At 40.0% G+C, this 23,032-nt stretch overlaps 1 protein-coding gene across 2 annotated transcripts in view; it reads left to right on the top strand.

Moving 5' to 3' along the window:
• The first annotated feature begins 1,826 nt into the window (after positions 1–1,826).
• LOC143856917 (acyl-CoA hydrolase 2-like) overlaps positions 1,827–23,032 on the top strand; it is an 85,484-nt gene continuing 64,278 nt past the window's right edge. Inside the window, exons 1-4 of one of the 2 annotated variants that reach the window (XM_077367167.1) lie at positions 1,827–2,057; positions 2,221–2,313; positions 5,037–5,104; positions 13,964–14,045. In XM_077367167.1, coding sequence (XP_077223282.1) covers positions 2,042–2,057; positions 2,221–2,313; positions 5,037–5,104; positions 13,964–14,045 — 259 coding nt within the window. In that variant the 5' untranslated portion in view covers positions 1,827–2,041. The remainder of the gene's footprint in view (positions 2,058–2,220; positions 2,314–5,036; positions 5,105–13,963; positions 14,046–23,032) is intronic. The other variant, XM_077367168.1, reaches the window with a different exon arrangement.

Below are 23,032 nucleotides of genomic sequence, written 5' to 3'. Positions count from 1 at the left end.
ATAAAAAATTTGAAGCAGGATACCCAATCCCTATAACAACTTATCCAAGGATTTCTATCCCTTTAGAAACAGCCCATTAGGAATTTGTTTGTTCAATGTTATTAACAAATCGCTCTGGGTGCGTTTTGAATGCTAGAATCACGTGCTGGAATCGATATCTTATTACGATTCCACCTGATTCTTGCATTTGATTAAAAAATTAACAAAATCAGGGGCCTAGAAATGACCACCCAGTTGGAATTGAAGGAGGAAAAAGATGGAATCTGTTTCCCTTCCCAACAGGTGGCAACTTGCTGTTGGCAATTTAACCAGGGTAGAAATCACCCTTAAAAGCTAGCTGTTAGAGGGAGGGTGGCCATTCCTTTATAGCCCATCCCCATCCCTTTCACTTATCCGATATGGGACTGTTAGCTTTTGTGTGGAACCCCAACAATCTCCCACTCCATGGGGAAGCAACATGGAAAATCTCGCCCGTCCACGCGGTGGCAACGTGGGAACCACAAGATAACTACACCGGGGTTTTCGAGATCTTCCCCAAGGGACATTTCCGCCCTCCGAGGCAAACCAGGGTTACCACGCCCTGAGCTCTGATATCACTTGTTGGGAATTTAACCGGGGTGGAACTCACCCTTAAAAGCTAGCTGTTAGAGGGAGGGTGCCCATTCCTTTATAACCCATCCCCATCCATTTCTTTTATCCCATATGGGACTATTTGCTTTTGCGTGGAACCCCAACACTTGGGTCGGGTTGAATCAGGTTGAGACTAACCCAAACCCGACCCAAGGAACCATTTACTCAATCTGAACCCGATCCGGGTTCCAACCCGACTTGACTTGAGGAACCCATTTCCCAACCCGAACCTGACCCGAAGGATAATTGTAGAAGTGTGTACATCTCCCTAAATTCACACCCCCTGTAGGATAATTCACACCCCTTTAACGTGAATTGACGTTAAAAAGCATTAAAGTCTGCCACATGCCCTCCTTTAAAGGGGGTGCGACTTATCCTACAGGGGGTGTGAATTTTTCATCGCCCCAAAAAAATGATAAAAAATGCCGGGTTTCACTCAGGTCGGGTTGCCCAAGCCCTCAAACCGAACCCAAACTGGGTTGGGAAAACTCAACCCGAACAAAAACTCAACTCGAAACCGACCCGAAGGATGCCCTACCCGACCCAACTTTTTTTTTTTCCAGGTTTAACCCAACGAGTTCGGGTTGTACACCCCTAACTACGTATTTATAGCGACAATCCAAATGCATAGTTGTTCGGCACATGATGAATTTTAGGCTTAAGTATCCATCCCTAGAACAGTTGGCAAGAAGCAATCCCTCAACCCTAACCCTAACCCTAACCTTAACCCGACCCTCGGGTCGAGGATGGTCAATCCTAACCCAACCCGCCTCTAAATCTCTCAACCCTAATCCAACTCATCTAACTTGTTTTTTTCCAAATCGGTTCGGGTTGAGTCTGGTTGGAGTTGGGCTCACAAGATAAAGCATAACCCCATAAAAATCACGATAAAATTAGAGGACAGAGAACGGGTTTGGTTGGGTCAGTTGCCAAGGCCTCAACCCTAACCCAACCGAACCAGAGGAAATGCCAACCTAACCCGACCCAAAATTGGGATAAACCTGTCGGGTACGGGTCGACCCCAACCCAAGTTGCACCTAGATGCCATATCCAAAAGCCATACATTGGAAAAAGCTTAACCATTCGGGTTGCGTGACCCATAAATGGACGGTTAGAAATCCGAAGATTATGGTCCAATCGGACGGTTGGGAGACCATTCGTCTCCATTGCAGGCTCGTTAAATAAACAGGACCAAACCAACATTCTCACTCCATTGTTTTAGTACTTGCACTCCTCTCTTCTTCTTATACTCTCAAATTGGCCGTTTGACAAGCTGCAGAAAATCAAAATAATGATTCGAGGTTGGAAACTATCAATCATAAATTGGCAAGCCTTTATTGCATAAAAATCGCCCCTCTCTACTCTGCAACCCAAGCCTATAAAAACTCCCCTTCACAACGTGTAGCTTCTAATGGATCACGCAACAGGTAAAACCAAAAACCCTAATTTCTATGTTTGCGTTTGAAAACTGCTTAACTTTTCTCTTACTATCGAGTCTCCAACTGAGTAAATTTCAACAGTAGCTCTGATTTTTTCCTTTATTTTTTCTGGGTTTGGTGTGTTTGTGAATAATCTCTGTGGGAGGAGCAGTGATCGGATTTCTGGGGCAAGTACCATTGCTACAGAGACTCTCAACTTCATCTCTAAAGAAGATCGCTGAAGTTGTCCAATTCAAACATTATGGTGAGATTTGTTGGTTTTCTAGAGTTAGAACTTGTATATTTTCTCTTTACTTTTTTTAGACTTAGAACTTGGATATTTTCTCTCTATTGGTTAATTTCTAAATGAGATTGAAAATAGGGATAAAACCCAATTCATTATAGGGTGCTTTTGCACTATATTTATAGATAAATTTTACAAGTGGTTCCAATGAAACACACAACTCAACTCAACTCAACTAAGCCTTTGTCCCAAACTAGTTGGGGTCGGCTAATGAATCCTTTAGAAAATTTTCATAAAGAGGTGAAAGGATCTACCTGGCTCAAATTGACTAAGTCTAATCCTGACACTAGTTGGGTTCGTCTACATGGATCATTTTCTTCCATTCTACCCTATGTCATGTTCTCTGTTATGTTCCTAGCCGTCAAGTCTTTCCTCATTGTTTCTACCCAAGTTGTTTTTGGTCTGCCCTTACCTCTTTTTACTCCATCAACTTGGCACGAGTCACTTCTTCTAACTGGAGCATCCAAAGGCCTACATTGGATATGCCAAAACCATCTTAAGCGGTGCTCTCTCATCTTCTCCTCAATTGGTCTCACCCCTACCTTTTTACGGATGTCTTCATTTTTAATTCGATCTACCCTTGTGTGGCCGCTCATCCATCTAAGCATTCGCATCTCCGCTAGACTCATCCTATGCACATGCTGCTTCTTGGTGGCCCGACATTCTGAGCCGTATAGCATGGCTGGCCTCACAGCTGTCTTACAAAACTTCCCCTTCAACTTCATAGGTATTTTACGGTCGCACATAACTCCAGAAGCATGCTTCCACTTTAACCAACCTGCTCTTATTATGTGGTTAACATCCTCTTCAATCTCTCCCTTTCTTTTGTAGGATTGAACCAAGATAGCAAAAGATAGCCCTCTTAGGTACCTCCTGTCCAGTCATATTTACTACATCCTCGCCTCACCTCCTTACATTACTAAAGTTGCACTCCATTTACTCTGTCTTAGTCCTGCTCAGTTTTGACCGTTAGATTCCAAAGTAGTTCTCCAAAACTCTAACTTAGCATTAATTTCTGCTTTGGTTTCGTCAAGTAATATTATATCATCTGCAAATAACATACACCACGACACCTCGTCCTGTATGCCCTTCGTAAGTTCCAATGAAACACATGGGTCGAAAATAATTTTTTCTCTCTACTGGTTAGTTTCTATTGCTCTTGTCGGGTTAGCGCTATTAATTTCGTTTATATTTTGTTGGGACCCGGGTAGAACTCACGCTTAAAAGCTAACCGTTAAGGGGTGGGTGCCCAAGTCCCTATAAGCCCATCCACATCAATTTACTTTTCCGATGTGGGATCTTTGTTTTCGCGTGGAACCCCTACTAATTCCCACTCCACGTAGAATCAATGTGGACAATCTCGCCTCTCCACGCGGGAGCAATGTGGGTACCAGGAGATCTTCCTAGAGGGATTTTCTCCGTCCTCTAGGGTACACATCGAGGGATTTTTTCCATCCTCGAGGGATTTTTTCCATCTTTGAGGGCACATAGGAGTTACCATGTCTCAACTCTAATACCTCTTGTTGGGCCCCAAGTAGAGCACACCCTTAAAAGCTAGCTGTGAAGGGGATGGTGCCCAAATCCTTATAAGCCCATCCACATCAATTCACTTTTCTGATGTGGAATCTTTGCTTTTGCGTGGAACCCACAACTCCCTCCTCCTCTACGCGAAAGCAATGTGCATAATCTTGCCCCTCCACGTGGGAGCAACATGGGAACTATGAGATCTTCCCTGAGGGATTTTCTCCGTCCTCGAGGGTACACCGGGGTTACTGAGATCTTGCCTGAGGGATTTTCCCATCCTTGAGGCCATGCAGGAGTTACCACGCCCTAGTTCTGATACCACTTGTTGGGACCTGGGTATAATTCACCCTTAAAAGCTACCTGCTAAGGGGATGGTGCCCAAGTCCTTATAAGTCCATCCACATCAATTTACTTTTATGCTATGATTTGTGGACACGGACACGGGTGTCGCGTGTTGACACGGACACGGAGTGTCGGACACGGCAAACTCCCAAAATTTAGAAACAGGGACACAACTAAAATAGAAAGTACATATGATCTTGATTTGTGGACACAGATTCGTATGCTGAGTTTCGACATGGATACGAGGTATCTGACATGGCAACCCCCAAAAATCTAGAAATAGTGGCACACTCATACACATGCATACATATAAAGTTACTGACACTTCTAGCAGTACATTTAAAAGTGTCTAAATGAGTGTCGACACGGGTGTCGTGTCGTGTTACGGGTGTCGTGTCGACACGACACGACACGTGTGTCGACAATAAGTTTAAAGTGTCGGCCAAATCATAGCTTTTATGATATGGGATCTTTGCCTTCACGTGGAACCCCCAACAATCATGATTAGTTTTTACTATTCCAAGTATTTGATATGCGTTTGTCGAATGTTAGAAGCAATCGATCGAAGTAACAACAATTTACCATTAAAATAAAAAACAAAACAATATGTTACTTTTTCTGAAACTACAAGGGCTAAATGAATTGTAGTCTACTAATGTATTTATTTAACGTACATGTAAATGCTCACCAATGGCACTTGGTGTCTTGTGAATTTTTGGTGTCATCTTTTAATTATCTGTTTTGTGTTTGGAAAACGGCATTCTGGTAATTGATTCTTTTGTTGGGGTTATGCACTTATGCGTGCTTTTATGTTATAGATTGTGGTGATTATGTCGTTCGGGAGGGGGAAATTGGGGATGGAATTTATTTCATTTGGGAGGGAGAGGTAGGCTCTTTTCATTCTACTCTGTAATTTTAAGTTTGGAGTAGATATAGCTGCAACAAGCATAATTCACTTTCCAAAGAATAATCCAATATGACTGGTTTGCTGGCTTATGAGACATCCCAAAATTACATCTTGACCTAATCTCGACTGAACATGTGTATGTATGGTGTAGAAAAACTGGTCAAGGGGCACACCCCATGGTGGATGTACCATTGTCTAAAATTTGTTATGATAAGCAATCCCAACCAATTTGTCCTAACCATCTGATTGATTTGTCTGTAAGTGGACTGGTAAAAAAATTCTTAACTGCTTACATTCAACAAGCAAAACTCTATTGATCAAATGCATAGCGAAGTTCATTTGATACGAATTTTGGCCTGTTGCCTATCCATGATTTAACCCATTTCTGATTGGTTCTAAAGTACACATGTGGCTTGAGTTTAGAAGGATGATTAATTTTGTTAGATTTTGTGATCCACCTGCCTTTTCCTATTTTATGAAGCATAGCTTGTTAATTTATCTATTTATCATCCATAGTGCGGCCATTCAAAAAAAATAAAACAAAAATCATTCATAGTGCCTCTTCCTTCTCAACTCAACCCAACCCAACCCAACTCAACTCAACTCAACTCAACTCAACTCAACTCAATTAAGCCTTTGTCCCAAACTAGTTAGGGTCGGCTATAGTGCATCTTCCTTAAGACTCTAAATTTCATTGTTCTCACATGGAACTTGGTTGCACACACACGCATATTATACTTGAGGTCAACTTCTTTGTTCATTGAAAAGAAAATATGATGCCCACCAAATTTCGAACGGCAATTTATGTATTTTTGTGCCATAAATGTATTTTTATGTCATGATGTCATGATTTTTGTTTATTTGCTTTTTAGTGTGTGTGTCTACACACGCGCGCGCGCACACACACATATATACATATACATATATATTATTTGCTTTTTAGAGATCATTCTCTAGTCCGGCGACCAAAAAACATGGGTCCCACCTTATTTGGGTGATGCAAAGCATTCATTTGATGGGCCCTGACATAGAGAGGGTATCCACAAAAAATCAGCTCCATAGGATCATCCCAACCTTGTGATTTGTGGAGCTTAAAATGGACGGCTATAAATCGGCACAAATCTGTCCATTTTTTAGCTCCACAAATGGAAGGGTTAAGATGATCCTATGAAGCTGATTTTTGTGGACACCCTATCTATGATGGGGCCTATCAAATGAATGCTTTAGATCACCCTATCTATGTTTTTGGTCGCCGGACTAGAGAATGATCTCTAGTCGGCAGACTAGAAGCACTTTTCTCTCTCTCTCTCTCTCTCTCTCTATATATATATATATATATATATATATATATATATAGAGAGAGAGAGAGAGAGAGAGAGAGAGAGAGAGAGAGAAAACAGTTCCTACACGTATGTGTAGAGAGTTCTCTACACACTAGCTTAAAATATAGTGGGGGCCCACATTGTTTGGGTGATCCAAGCCATCCATTTTAAAGACCCTCATATAGATAGGGTGTCTACAAAAAATCAGATCCATAGGATCATCCCAACCCTACGATTTGTGGATGTAAAATGGATGTCTTTAAAACTTCACAAATTAGTCCATCTTTTGCCTCTACAGTTCGAATGGTTAGGATGATCTTATGGATTTGATTTTTTGTGGACACCCTATCTATGTGAGGGCCTTAAAAATGAATGGTTTGGATCACCCAAACAATGTGGTCCCCCACTGTATTTTAAGCTAGTGTGTAGATAACTTATCTACACATGTGTGTAGGAACTGTTTTCTCATATATATATATATATATATATATATATATATATATATATATATATTTGAAAGATGACAGTTTTATTGAATCTATGAAAATTACAGTGGGGACCAGAAGTTCGTACATACATTACATAGAGTCAACAGACTCTAAATTATGAGAAATTATATGGTGCCCGACAGCGTGAAGGTGGTACTTCCCTTGATATTTGATCCAACAACAGCCTCTTAAAAAGTGGGCTATTGTTGGATCAAATATCAAGGGCGGTACCTTTTTTACGGTACTTGACGGTCAGGCATCATATAAAAACTCTATATATACATATACATATACATATACATATACATACATATGTACATATATATATATATATGTATATATATATATATATATATATATATATATATATATATATATAGAGAGAGAGAGAGAGAGAGAGAGAGAGAGAGAGAGAGAGTGAGAGAGAAGGGTTGCTGCGCTCGAGCGCAACTAAGCTTAGCTGCGCTCGAGCACAGAAACAGGGGGTGGGGCCATTGGGGGGGGTGATCCTAACCTTTCATTTGGAAGGCCCCATCATGGATGGGGGGCCTACCAAAAATCAGCTCCATTGGATCACCAATGGGTGTCCATTTGTGGGGCCAAAAATGGACAGATACTGGTTGTCCACAAATCTGTCCATTTTTGGCCCCACAAATGGACACCCTAAGGTGATCCAATGGAGCTGAGTTTTGGTGGACACCCTACCCATGAAAGGGCCCATCAAATGAATACTTTGGATCCCACTCAAAATGTGGCCCACCCCTGTTTCTGTGCTCGAGCACAGCTAAGCTTAAGCTGAGGAAAGTGTTTCTGAGCTTGAGCTCAAAAACTCATGTGGGCCCACATTTTTGGGGTGATCTAAAGCATTCATTTGAAAGGCCCTTACATGGATAGGGTGCCTACAAAAAATCAAGTCCATAGGATCATCCTAACCCTTCCATAATTCCATTTGTGGAGGGAAAAACTGGGCAGATCTGTGGAGAAACAGTGGAGAAACAGCATCTGTCCATTTTCCCTCCACTTTTGGATGGGTTAGGGTGATCCTATGTACTTGATTTTTGGTCCACACCCTATCCATGTAAGGGCCTTTCACATGAATGCTTTGGATCACCCCAAAAATGTAGGCCCACATGAGCTTTTGACGCTCGAGCTCAGAAACACTTTACTCTCTCTCTGTCTCTGTCTCTCTCTCTCTCTCTCTCTCTCTCTATATATATATATATATATATATATATATATATATATATATTAGGAAAGGGTTCCTGCTAACATTAGCAGCTAGCTTAGCTGCTAACGTTAGAATAAAACAAGGGTGGGCCACATTGTTGGGCTGATCCTAAGCATTCATTTGAAAGGCCTCATCATGGATGGGGTGTGTACCAAAAATCAGCTTCATTGGATCATCATAGGATGTCCATTTGTGGGGGTGAAAATGGACAGATACTGTTTGTCCACTAATCTGCCCATTTTTTCACCCCACAAATGGACACCCTAAGATGATCCAATGGAGCTGATTTTTTGTGGACACCCTATCCATGAAAGGGCCTTCCAAATGAATGCTTTGGATCCCCCCAACAATGTGGGCCCACCTTGTTTTACGCTAACGTTAGTAGGTAAGCTTACCTGCTAACTTTAGCAGGAACCCTTTATATATATATATATATATATATATATTTGTGCGCACGCGTGTGCGTGCGTCCGTGTGTGCTACTGATATCAGCACAACCATGTTTTTGATAATGAGACAAAATCACCTTGTCTTATATGCCTTAAACACTTTGTCACCAACCTTTGACAACTACTTAAAGCATATAAGACGAGGAAACCTTTTCTCATTAATCAAAACATGATTGTGCCCATGTCAGTCACCTATACGCGCGCGTACACACACACACACATATATTTATATATATATATATGGGATTTGCTAGCGTCCATTGCAGAAGGCATTTCGCGGATGGTTTGTTGCATGTGAGAGCAGCCCCACAGGCTCACTTTTCAGCAGATTTTGTTTCCATTCACGAGGTGGCTGCTCTCACATGCAACAGACCATCCGTGAAATGCCTTCTGCGATGGACGCTAACAATTCCCTATATATACATATCTTCTTTTATATTTCCTTTCTTTCTCTTCTCTTCTCTCACTCATCTCCTCTTCTTCCTCTTCCCTCTTATTTTCTTTCTCTTCTCTCTCACTTGTCTCCTTTTTGATCTTTAGAGCTACCGAAGGGACACAGATGTTGTCTTCATTCTTTTAAATTTTTTTTATAAAGGAAAAACCAAAAGGGACACTACCATAAAAGAGGGGAATCAATATCAGCCCTCTTAACAGACATAGCCATAAGATATTGCCATCTTTTTTGTTTGTTTGAATAAATTCATTAAGAAACACACAAACCGCCTAACCAAATCTATACTATATATAAGCAAAGCTCCTCCTTTTTTCCCTGGGGAGGACACATTAGAATTGGGGAGGACACATTAGAATTGATTTCCAAAGTTTTGGTTGACGGGGTGGACAAACCCACCCTCTCACCCCCAAATAAAATCTCTCTAATGCGCTCTCTCTCTCTGTCTCTGTCTCTGTCTCTCTCTCTCTCTCTCTCTCCCTGTGTGAGCATCACCATGTGCCTTTTGCTAGTACTATTAAAAACTAACACGCATTCAAAATATTCAAAAAGGGGAAGAAAAATAATTTGATAAATGAGATAATGTTTGGTGGTACACACTTTCTTTTCATTTTATTATCAAGCACTATAATCCTCTGAGACACATGTACATGATCGTGACCATTAAATCCATAGGACCTTATTATGCGTGTTAGTTTTGGTTGACGGGGTGGACAAACCCACCCTCTCACCCCCAAATAAAATCTCTCTAATGCTCTCTCTCTCTCTCTCTCTCTCTCTCTCTCCCTGTGTGCATCACCATGTGCCTTTTGCTAGTACAATTAAAGACTAACACGCATTCAAAATATTCAAAAAAGGGAAGAAACATAATTTGATAAATGAGATAATGTTTGGTGGTACACACTTTCTTTTCATTTTATTATCAAGCACTATAATCCTCTGGGACACATGTACATGATTGTGACCATTAAATCCATAGGACCTTATTGTGGATGGAGAATAGCCCATGGGATGATGGTCTTAACCTTGCAATTGAAGAACTTTTGGGGAATCGACTAGTCAGTAAACAACAAGACAGAGACCAATTGTCTGCATTCAATCGGAAAAGGTCCATTGTTTGGCTGGTTATGATCGTGACATCAATCTAAATTTTGGGTTATTTGTCAATTGTCATCCATCATGGAATAACAAATGAACAGTCAGCATTACATAAACATGTACCATGTATTCCAAATTAGGCTTCTAGGTACCAAAATAGGAAAAGGAGGTGTCTAATATTGGATACTTTTCTCTTGACTATAACATAATAACTGATTTTTTTATAATTTCGTTACAAAATCCAAATTAAAAAACCAAAAAATCTTAATTTAATTCAGGAGCTTATAAATACCCATAAAAAGAATCTGAGGTGGTCCAAACCTAGGGTTCACACGCTTCTTTTTGGAAATTTAGAAGCGTAATATGAGTTCCAATTCAATTAAAATAGAAGCATTCAGTCCTCAAATTACCATAAACATAACATTAATGATTAAAGTCAGTAAAGGATTTAAAAAAAAAATTCACTAAACCATGTTCCATACAATAAGTCCCAGCAAGAAACAACTAGTTAATGTAAAATAAAATCAGTCATCAACTAAAATTCTATCATAATAATCAGATCTATAATGTTCACCCACCTAACTATGGTCTATAAGATGCCCAACAAGGGCAATGTTGTAACAATATGATGGGTGATGGTAAGACTATGGTAGGAAGTTAGAGGCGACAAGGGTAGGATTGATTAGGGTGAAATAAGGGTGTGAGGAATGATGAGAAGGGTTCAAGGGGTAGGATAAATGGGTTAATTGGGAGTAGCTTGTCGGGCTTGCAATTGAAGAACTTATAGACCGCCTAACTATGGTCTATAAGAACTAAAATCAATTGAAGAACTTGTCGGGCTTGCAATTGAAGAACTTATAGACCGCCTAACTATGGTCTATAAGAACTAAAATATGCTGCTGAAATAAAGGTGAATGTAATCCATACATGGGAGCAAGGTTTTAAATTTCGGTTTCGGTACCAGTTTCGGACCCCACGAAATTTCAAAATTTCGGTCAACATGGGAGCAAGGTTTTAAATTTCGGTTTCGGTACCGGTTTCGGACCCCACAAAATTTCGAAATTTCGTGGGGTCCGAAACTGGCGAAACAAAGAAAACACTATTTTATTCAATATAAAATTTTGGCCGAAGTTACCGAAATTTCGGTAATTTCGGTAAAATATTAGTTCAATAAAAAAAAAAAAAGGTTTTTTGGGTGAAATTTCGACCGAAATTCCGAAATTTCGGACGAACTAAAATACCGTTTCGGGTTTATGTCATTTCGGTGTCAGCCTCCACCGAAATCCGAAATTTCGGTTCGAAATTTTGGATTTCGGTCGAAATTTAAAACCATGCATGGGAGTAACTTGTTGGGCTTCATGTCTTGATCTTAGAAGCAGGAACCTCCTCTCGGGGTGCCGCTCCCACCTCAGAACCTCGATTCGGCGCTCCTTAGGAAGGATCTTCCAGGGAGTGCGACCCCAGAGAGACAGGAACCGCTCTAATGACGCTCCCAGCTTGCTTCTATTACTCTATAAGTCCCACCATCACCAACTTCCTTATATTAAACTCCTCCAACTCTTCAAAGTACTTCGTTGGAGCAAGCACAAAGGCTTGTGCATCTTCAGAAGACACGAGGAGCGAGTGCAAACAAATGAAGATGGTGAAGATGGTTAGAAATTAGCTTTTAGATGTACTTAAATTTTGAAAGATACATATGAAAATGGTTAGAAACTATTATTTTTTGATGTACTTGAATTTTGAAAGATATATAAAGAAAATATTACATACAAGCTCCCATGACGCTCCCAAACTTAGACTCTTCTAGACCCCACGCCTCCCCGCTCCCGCCCCTGCACCCGCTTTGTGCTTCTAAGGTCTTGATCCTCCACTGTAGGCACTGGCCGGGAGGGGAAAGAGAGCAGGCTAGAGAGAGCTAAAGAAATGTTGTTCACAACCAAGATAAAGACAGGGGGAGAAGAATGGAGAATCAAGATCAAGAGAGGAAAGAGAAAGGGGTAAGGAAGGTAGCTTATAAACCCAAACATGAGGGTGAGAGGAGAAGTAGTGAGGAAAAAAGAAAGCAAGACGCGAAATGGGAGAAGAAGAGATGGAGGGACAAAAAAAGGGATTTTTGTCCCTTTTTTGGAGGACGAGGGGGGGGGGGGGGTTGGTGGCTACATAAAGCCGTGAGAGGAAGAGAGGAGGGGACATGGAAGAAGTCGAGAGAGAGGGGGAGTGAAGAAGGTGAGTGGGGTAGAGGGGGAAGAGAGGAAGTCGAGAGAACAAGGTTTAAAATTTTGGTTTCGGTTAGAAATTTCATTGGAAACCGTTTAAAATCAAGGAAACACATGAAAACATATGCAAATGATAGAATTTGAATATGAAACTTCAGAAAAGGCTAGAATAAGCACTAATACACATTTATAAATTATCATATAAGCAAGACAACCATCCAAAATGGTTTAAAAACATCAATGACATGTCTGTCACACATGTGAAACAATTTAGTACCTGCCAAATTTCACATGTAATTCATATAAATATTTATAAATAATGCATGCACCACATTTTGCATTCACTTTGTATAAATTTAATTATATAATACATACTAATATTGTAAACGGCTATTACACTTATGATTTTTGTTTATGCATTTCAGTCATTTCAGTTTCGTTTTCAGTGGGGATGGAAGCGGAAACATTTCGGTCATTTCATGTCGGTTTTGATGGAAATTTAAAACCATACGAGAGATTAGGGGAATGAAGAAGTTCTGCTTTTTTTTGTGGGGGTGGGGTTGGAAATATCATTTTCCACTGGTACCCCCACTTTATTAAAAAATGTAATATTAGTGGGAATGTTTTCTCTATGCATGTAGATGGCCGAAACACTCCTTTATTCTTTGCCAAGAGTTCACTATTATTGACCCTAATTCTTCCCATAAATTCTATAACTGGCATCACATCAGTTTAGCAGCACTCGTGTTACATGGATTCTTCTAGATGGGCGAAGAGTCTGTGTTAGACACGTCTCGGATTGCAATACTTCAGGATTCTTTATGATACTCCTAGACCTCTTTTATTTGTTTTCTTTCCTGAATACTATAACCACAACTTTACAATTACCACAAGTTTTGAGTTTAACCCATCCTAGTAGTAAGTTTCTTAAATGGAAATAAAACATTATATCTACTATGCCTATTAAAATTTTCATTATATCACTTGTCATAGTCATATTATTAGGTAAAAAAAAATAAATTTCAGTATTTTGGCGAATCCACTAGTCGTTCATTTTGTGGTTTGGCGAATCCGACAGTTGATACCCGTGTCGGATTCCGACACTCGTATCTGTACTGATGCAACATAGAGCAGCACCCTATAATGCTTTATTGGAAATCGACCTCTTTATTTTTCCATGTAGTGTCATTATTCCATTGTGTTATGGGTTTTCTCTTAGAGTTGGATGCAACTGTACGAGTGAACATCATTATCATTATTTTAGACCTGGGTTCCTTATAATTTTATTCACTTTTGGTTGTTTCATTTCTTGTTACATGAGAAAGTACACATTGTCTACTCCCCTTTGTTTTTTCATTTGCCAAGATTCTGCTGTAGTAAGTTTATTCACATTTTGTTGTTTCATTTCTTGTTATATGAGAAAGTACACATTTTCTATGATGTCATTACCCTTGACAGAATTGAAGGAATGGACATTTTTTTGTCATGGAAGTGGTACATATCTTAGCTGTTTTTAAAATTGGAACATCTTTCATAGGGAATGATATAAATATAATACATGCAATCTTAACATCTACTCTTTGCAGGCCGAGGTTTCTGGACCTGTCCATGCTGAGGAAGGAAATCATCCAGAGCTTCAATTGAAGCAATATGATTATTTTGGCTTTGGTGTGGAGAAGATTTTCTTAACTTTTCTTACCATACATTTTTTTTTTCGATTCTTCTTTCCTTCATTTCAGCTAGACTTGGGTTCTTCTTTTGTTAGTTAACGTGAGCATGTGTCTCGATAATTTTTCACTGCTTTCTCCTGTGTCACATTAATTACCTGTTCTATATGTTCTACATATATATTGAAGGTTGCAAAATTCATTATATGAACTTGATTTTAGTGTATTATTTCTACATCCTATAATCATTGCTTTTAGGTGTGGTTCCTGATATGTATGTTTGAATTTAAGTACTGCCAACATGCATGATGATATATTTGCATTCACATGCGTTTGCATTTGTGATATAGCATAACATAACATACTTTTAGCTGTGATGCTTCCTGAGAGTTATATGTACATGTTTCATACATGTAATTTTATGCATGTACACATATGTAGGTATTTACATACTGTTAGCATGCATACCTATAGATTTCCCCATATATATATGGGACGGTCAACAAGGTTTTTTAATTTTAAAAGGTAGTATGGTCGAACAAGGAGTTTCTTTCATTTCTAATAGGTAAGTCTAGTTGGTTTAGGTTTCTACTTAATGTAAGGGGTTCTACATCCATAAATACCCCCTCCTATCAGTGAATCTTTGGTCATTTTCTTGAATAAAATCCCTTATCTGAATTAAATTCTCTCTTTGAGTGTTTGCTATCTTTGAGTTTGTGAATTATCTTGGTGTGTTGTCGTAAACCCTGAATTTCTGGAGTTTTCTGAGCTTCCTGGAGTTGCAAACAGCCACATTAGGAGAGTTCAGCTGCTGAATTTTCAGCAGGCTGAAACCTGTTCTTTTTTGGTCTTTCAACAGCCCTACTTTCATGTCGGTAAAATTCAGCTTTCTGAATTTTCTGCAAAATGGTTTCTTCTGATTTTTGCTCTTGGTTCCGCCATTCTACCATGGTTTTAAATTTCGACCGAAATCCGAAATTTCGGATTTTGGTGGAGACCGACGCCAAAATCAATAATACCCGAAATGGTATTTTATTTCTTCCGAAATTTCACCCAAAAATCTATTTTATTTTAATTAAATTAATATTTTACCGAAATTTCGACCAAAATTACCGAAATTTCATATCGAACAAAATAGTCTTTTTCTGGTTTCGCTGGATTTCGGCCGAAATTTCAAACTTTTGGCAAAATTTCGATTTTGGTGGGGTTCGAAACCGGTACCGAAACCGAAATTTAAAACCATGCAGTCTAGATGCCAAGAAATTTAGTTCTCACCAAACCATCACATTTTCTTACTGAATTCCCATAGCAGCTGGTCGTCCTCAGCTTGTCAAGGCTGAAAACTTTCACAACCAATAAGTAAAATCATCTCTTGAACCTTTAATTCTCTTTACCACGTCTCCCATATTTAGTTTAGAAATTCTGAACTTAATAGCAGTTGCTCGTCCATTCCAAAACTTGGGGCCAACCATTACCACCTACTTCAACAGCATCTCCTAGCCCTACTACCACCTTCACCTAAACCCTACCTTTTCACATTACCCCACCGAAACCTCCACCTTTCCTGGCATCACATATACCACCACCTTCAACCTTAGGCTTCCGTGCATCATCTGGTATCGGGCTCTAATCTGTTGTGCCAACCTGCATCAGGAACATATGATGTCTCTAGTCCAAAGAAACACACATAACAAGGAGAAGAACCATGTGAGCATGGTATAAATATTAGGGCTTGAGTTATACATGTTTGACTTGATTATGCTAGATAATAAAAGAACAAATTTCGATTCCATTTGGAGAGTAGTCTCTTTTCTTTCTTAATATAAGGAAGTTGATTTGTGGCTCTTCCTTACTTGGAGGTAAAAGGAAACTATTGTGATGCTCAATTTCATTGCTAAGACATAATGGTTACTAAGCTAAAATTTTCACAGAACTTAAAAGTATCAAAACCACTCTAAAATTCTATTTAATTACAAGTGTTAGAAGAGAAGAGAGAAGAGAATGAGTGAGTTAGAGATTAGCGCCCCTTCACTTATGTATTTATATAAAATATAACATAATACAAAGACCATCTTGCTCTTAGGCACATATACACTCCTAACACTCCCCCTCAACCTGGAGTGTAGATATCATACATTCCTATCTTGTTACAAATATCATTTAGCTTAGCTGTACCCAAAGACTTGCTAAAAACATCAGCTAGCTGATCCACTATTTGAGTGAAGGAAACATATATCTTGCCTTTTTGCATTCACTGACATATGAAGTGACAACCTACCTCTATGTGTTTAGTTCTCTCATGAAAGATAATATTGGTAGCAAAGTGAATAGCAGCCTTATTGTCACAATAAAGCTGAGCTGGGAGAGATGAAGAGAAACCAATCTCAGATAGGAGAGAGCACTACCAGATAAGCTCTCCACTCGTATGTGACATGGCATGGTATTCTGCTTCTGCGCTTGACTTGGAAACTATGCCGCCCCATTTCTTTCTTCGCCATGATGCTAGGTTGCCCCCAACAGAGGTACAATATCTGGTGGTGGATCTCCTAGAGACCCTGCCCAATCGCATTGATAACCCTTCTAGGTTCGAGAGTACCCCAGAAAGATACATCTCTTCGCTTGAGGATCCAATTTATTGTGGCCAGAGAGACGTTGTGGACAAAGCACACACAACCAAAGATCCGTGGAGTAAGAGGAAAGGGATCACGCTGAGGATGCAAGAAAGAAAATGGAGATTGACCATCAAGGACAGAGGAGGGAAGCCGATTAGCCAATAAACAGGAGCTAAGCACGGCATCTCTCCAATAGGCTTTACGGACCCACATTTGAAAAAGAAGTATGTGGGTCATATCAAGCAAATACCTGAGTTTCCTCTCGGCTACACCATTTTGGTAAGATGTGTAGGCACAAGAGGACTGATGGACAATGCCACGAGTGGATAAGAAATCCTGAAAGCCATTAGAGGCATAGAAGTATTCCCGAGCAATTTCAGTACGCAAACATTTAAGACGACAATTGTATTGGGTAGTGACCTTGGCATGGCAAGTACGAGAAGCAATAAATACCTGCGAGCGATCCTTAAGAAGAAAAAGCCAGGAGAAATTATCAACAAAATGATGAAGTATCGGTAACCAAGAAGGGAAGGAGCCTGGGAAGGACCCCAGACATCGGAATGCATTAGCTCAAATGGACTCGAGACGCGACTAACCACCCTGGACGGAAAGGGCACATGATAGTGCTTCTCGAGCTCACATGACTCGCACTAAAGGGCTGAAGAGAGCCAGAAAGAACAGAGGACTGCTGGAGTCGCTGAAGAGAGGGATGGAATACAAAGCACTGATGACAAGGCAAGACCAGAGTGAGGGGAAACAATACCAATACCAGATATGGGTGCAGTAGTCCCATTGGCCAGAGTAACAATAGAGGCTTCAACAAACTAAGTGAAGCAGTGCTACCCGTCATATGGTTGGACTCCCCAGAATCAATAATCCAATAGCCAGAAGTAGTTAGAAGTGAAGCAGGTGAACCACTGGGCTGTGCAAAAGGTGTAGTAGGTGCTCGGCGCTGCGCACATACGTGCAAAACTCATCATAGTCGGCCCTGGATATAAGGAAATAGTTATCATGTGCTACTGGTCCAGTGGAGGAGGATGTAGAGGCATCAGGAAGGCTGGCATATATGATGTGACCAGAGTAGGGGGAGAGAGTCCCAGATGTAAAACAGCGTGTAGCCACAATATGCCCTGCTGCCTGACAATGAGTGCAGTAAGGGCGCCCACACTCACTAGCTACATGACCGCCTGCAGAATCACGGCGACGAAGACAACCTCGATGGCCCTGACCTCTGGCAAAGCGACCACTGCCACGGCCAGAATGGTCACCACCAACATACGTGCCAAGAGTAGAGGTATCAACAGAAGGGGCACATGACCCATGAGGCTGCATACAGCGCTGCCCACGAGGGACGATCCTTGTGAGAGATGGAATGGACCCTTCAAGTGGAACGGAAGTCATCTATGGGAAAGAAGCCTCCACAGAAGGGGAATAACTAGAGAAGGTAGTCGAAGGTAGAGCAGTCAATCCGATAGTATGAGTTGAACTAACAGGAGGGTCCATGGTGAAAAAAATATACACTCTCAACTACAACGACGGTAGATGATAAACAGTAGAGAGGTCAAGAGTCGCACGTTGGGCCCGACCATGATACTGCGGCTCCGATGAAGAGACATAGTAGAACGAGACATATGATCACTAGCCAAGAGGAGAATAGAGGCTAGGAGATGAAATCAGAGGCACAACACCTCACTCGGACATTTCAGCGCACGTGGCGTGCAATGAGGAGAAGGGAAACAATCAACATAGATCGGAGTCGTGGAAATGGATAAAAAATGACCTAAGATGATTTAGGCCATTGAAGAGAAGGGGTTTAGAACCCGCGAGAGAGAGAGAGAGAGAGAGAGAGAGAGAGAGAGAGAGAGAGAGAGAGAGAGAGTTAGGGTTTTAGGGTTGAGGGTGTGGGTTGGGTGGCGGGTTAGAGATGGGAGAGAGAGCAACAAGGGGCGGAAATGAGAGGGGCGTGGGGTGAGGGCAGCGAGGGAGAAGGGGATGGGTTTAAGGGGGTGAGGGGTGGGTCGGATTAGGGTTGGAGGGGCGTGAGGTGTTGGGTTAGAGATGGGAGAGAGAGCAGCGGGGGTGGGGGCGGGGCCGGGAATGAGAGAGGGGCGGGAGGCAGCGAGGTGGAGGAACAAGGTGGAAGGGCGAGAGAGAGGGCGTGGGTATATGACGGGAGAGGGTCAAAGTGAGAAGAGAGGGCAGCGAGGTGGACGGCTAGAGGAGAGGAGGAGAGTGGTGGAGAAGAATAAGGAGAGAGGAGAACAATCGTGGTCCCTACGGAGCCAAACCCTAAGGCTCTGATTCCATGTTAGAAGAGACGAGAGAAGAGAATGAGTGAGTTGGAGATTAGCTCCCCCTCACTTATGTATTTATATAAATGATAACATAGTACAAAGAGTATCTTGCCCTTAGGTACAATACACTTCTAACAACAAGAATACCTAAGACTCCTCCAAAGGTACAATTGTCAACCAGTTCCAACTTGGTAGCAATGTCTTAAAATTCGCATTTGACAAACAATTGATGAACTTGTCAGTGAACAATTCAACTAATTGATCTTTGCTCTTCACATTGGGACTTATTTTCTTTGAAGTCACTTTATATTTCATAAAGTACAATAAAATTCACTATGAAGTATAACCCCGATTTTGCACAAAATTCTCTTAAAATGACTGGATTATCCTACTTACACAGATCGACATGAAATGAGACATCTCCATCAACAATAACAATGATGGAATCAAATTTCCTAGCAGTCTTGACAAGGGGTGTACATGACAATGTCTTGGGTTTAATTTCTAATGGATTGACTTGCCATGTGCTGCGTGACACAAACTGTCCCCACATGATCCCATCAAGTAGAGTTTCATCATGCTTGCCCATACAAGATTGCTCCTCAGTCCCCCCAGGTGAACTTTTATAATGTGGTTCATTTTTTCTTTCAAGGTCAGTCCTAATCAGCTACTGATTCTGTTAGGTTATTTTGATGATCGAAAGTCCGGCGTGGACTATCAGACGATCTGTGACCAAGGTTTTAAATTTCGGTTTTGATGTCGGTTTCGGCCACCACCGAAATGTTTCGGCCACCACCGAAACCGAAATGTTCCGGTTTCGGGCCGAAATTTCGGCCGAAATCATGTAAAAATATGATTATGATTTCGTTTATTTTTTTTAATTTCGACCGAAATGTCTAAAATTTCGGTGATTTCGAAAATTTCGTTGGAAATTATAACATTTCGGTGTACATTTTTTAAATTTCGCTGGAAATTTTGTAAAAAAAGTCAAAAAATGAAAATTTAGCCTACATTTTGGCGAAATTTCGGTAAAATTTCGGCGAAATCTTGTAAAGAAACGACTTCATGTGAATTTCTTTTCGGTTTGTGCCAACGTTTCGGCCGAAATTTAAAACCATGTATGTGACACATTTCACCATGGTTGGAAATTTTTTAATGTAGTACTGTATTGTTTGGGTCTTAGAAGCCCATGACCCTTACTCGTCTTACCTATATGTGGTCTCGTGGCACAACTCTTATGAGGAAGAGTGGGGTTCAAACGACTAGCTATAGGAATTCTAGGGCTGTACACAAGTTTGTATCTTTTTGAAGTGCAACATGTAGTTTCAAGAAGGCTGCATCAAAATTGATGGTGGGTAGTGGATTTGGTGTTTAGACAGACTTAGGCCTTCTAATGTATAGGTTGAGTGAAGATACTGCAGTCTAATGTATAGTTTGAGTGAAGATACCTGGTGAGACTCCTGCATTACAACGTTAAATAACTATTCCTATGAAAGGACCCTTGTATAATAGGAAGAAAAAGTGGTCAATCCACCTAAGTAGGAGTGGGAAAATAAGACGTAGGCTCAAAGATTGTGACTTCTGGAGACATTATTTCCTAGAAATTGACTTTAACCCTATAAAATGCATTTAATAGCACGAGAATCAAGTATCTCTAGCTTGGGACCAAGACGTTGAACAAAACATCCACATCCAAACACACTTCAAGGAAAAGAGAGGAACATCAAGAAACAAGATAGAAGCGCGGATGATAGCATGTGATTGTTCAAATAACAGGTTGGGAGCGCAACATAAATCCAATACGTTTTTGGAACATTAATATAGAACAAGTGATCTTGCCACTTAAGATGCCAAGTTTTCCTTTCAAAAACTTCACTATGTTGAGGAGTTTCCACATGAAGTTTAATGCAATATACTATGATGATTAACCATTAAAGAAAAAAATTAAAATACTACGATGATCACAATAAGATTGAAAGATGGGATATTTGTATTTTATGCATTATTAGAACGAAAAATTAAATTCCATATGAAAGGCTTTAAAAATAAAAAAAATATTGCAGAACGAGCATTCATTGAATAAATCCATTTCATTCATGAACAATCATCCCCAAATGTAACAAAGTATCTAGTTCCCAATAAAATTGTAATACGACACAGAATCATATATCAAAATGAATTAAAGAGAATGAAACATCTTGATGATTTTCAAGAAGAGGAAAAGACACCCTATGATGCTTACGAATTCACACACTTCACAATTTAACTTCTACAAAGAAGATATAGAAGGAACCATGACCCTCAAACTCTTCAATGGAGGATGACCCAATTGACAATGCCACTTTGGAGAATCGCCAAGTTGAAATGTAGCCTTACATGCCTCTACGAAGTAGTACATCCCTCCAAATTCATGGCATCCACCATTCTTCCTTGTTCCCTTAGATCCTGACAAACACAATGTGATGAATAGAAGGTTTCATAATAGTTAAGTGAACGGGTGATTTTATTTACGTACATAAAAGTTAAAGTAAATTTCAAAGCAAACAACACGGAGATAGAGGTATACTAGAATTAGGATGTGCAATACACATTCCAATGACTCTAGATACCATACCATATTCAAGGTAATAATGCCGGATGAAAGAGGCTTATTTAACAAAGAGGACGCACATGATATGATGTGGAGCTTTTGAATCAATAACCCAAGGAGCAAATGATATAAAATAAAACAATTCAATGCATGTACTGGCAAATGTTGAGGGATTGTAGAAGATTGCTGAATTTTCTTAAGTTGTTGATACTCATGGTTTGAAATTTCGGCCGAAACATGTTTCAACCGAAATATTTTGGTTTTAGCCTGGACTGAAACAAAATTCACATTTAATCAATTGTTTTTACCAAAATTTGCCAAAATTTCAACCGAAATTTCATTTTTACACCTATTTACAAGATTTCCACCGAAATTTTAGAGATTCGCCGAAATGATTTCGGCTGAAATTTCCACCGAAACCAAAATTTTTCGATTTCGGTGGTGGCGGAAACCGAAACTGAACCGAAATTTAAAACCTTGGATACTCTTCTCGTTTGAGAGGGAGCTTATTATCATTGAAAGTAGACTACTGAGTAGAGTAAACGGGTAGTAGTTTATCCTTTCCATTTAACTTAGTATAGGTCATTTAAAGCCCAAGAAATTCGGATTGATCTATGATCAATGATCTACCCTAATTGTTGCTCTCCACTGCCAACAAAGAAAATTTTGATTATTGAAAATTAAATCACTTACAACAACATGGAGTAATCACTTACGGTTTGTGGGAATCACACTTCATCTTATCTATTCTTTTCAATTCACATCACAATCCCCACAATTTGACACTAAATTCTTGATTTTAGTACTTAGCTTCGACACATACTTCACATCTTTTGCCTCAACCTCAATATGCGGGATTTCTGTTGGATCAGATCTTTCGCTTTGATGGAAGCTTTTGGACCGGCGGCTTCGCCGTCCCTCCCCTTGACTCATCCTCTTTGATTCTGATTGTGGGGCATTCAATGCACTTGATGTAGACTTTATTATTTCCAAATGGTATGTTGAATCACTTGTGAAGTCGACTCCACTTGATTTTCTTTTCTTGATTACAAGGAAAGGGGAATTCAACAAAAAAAAAAAAAACCCATCCAACACTGCTGCCAACCATTGAGATTGCTGCACACAAGGTTCTGAAAATTGGAATCGAATCGTAAATAGCGACAGGGTTCGGATCGTATCGAATCGTAAATCGGATCGTTAAAAATATAAAAAAAAAAAATAATAAAAATTAGTAATTATTTATTTTTCATTCAAAACAATTATATTAAATATAAAAATTTATGATTAGTAATCAAAACTTGCGGCTGGTATTAGTAGAAGTAGGAAAGATGAGGAGGAGAATAGAGTTAGTGTAAGCCCAAGGGTTCCCATGAGTTCAACTAATCACCTTTTCCTTGTTGTTTTGATGCTAGAAAACCCAAATTGATTGGTCTCTATGGACTAATGAGTTGCCTTGTAGTGTTGTGCCTTAGACAGGATTTTGATTGTTCAA

The sequence above is a fragment of the Tasmannia lanceolata genome, unplaced genomic scaffold, assembly GCF_043159265.1.
Source record: "Tasmannia lanceolata isolate RefF3 unplaced genomic scaffold, GAP_Taslan_0.1 ptg000024l, whole genome shotgun sequence".
Classification (NCBI taxonomy): domain Eukaryota; kingdom Viridiplantae; phylum Streptophyta; class Magnoliopsida; order Canellales; family Winteraceae; genus Tasmannia; species Tasmannia lanceolata.
This window is presented reverse-complemented; position numbering and strand designations above follow the sequence as displayed.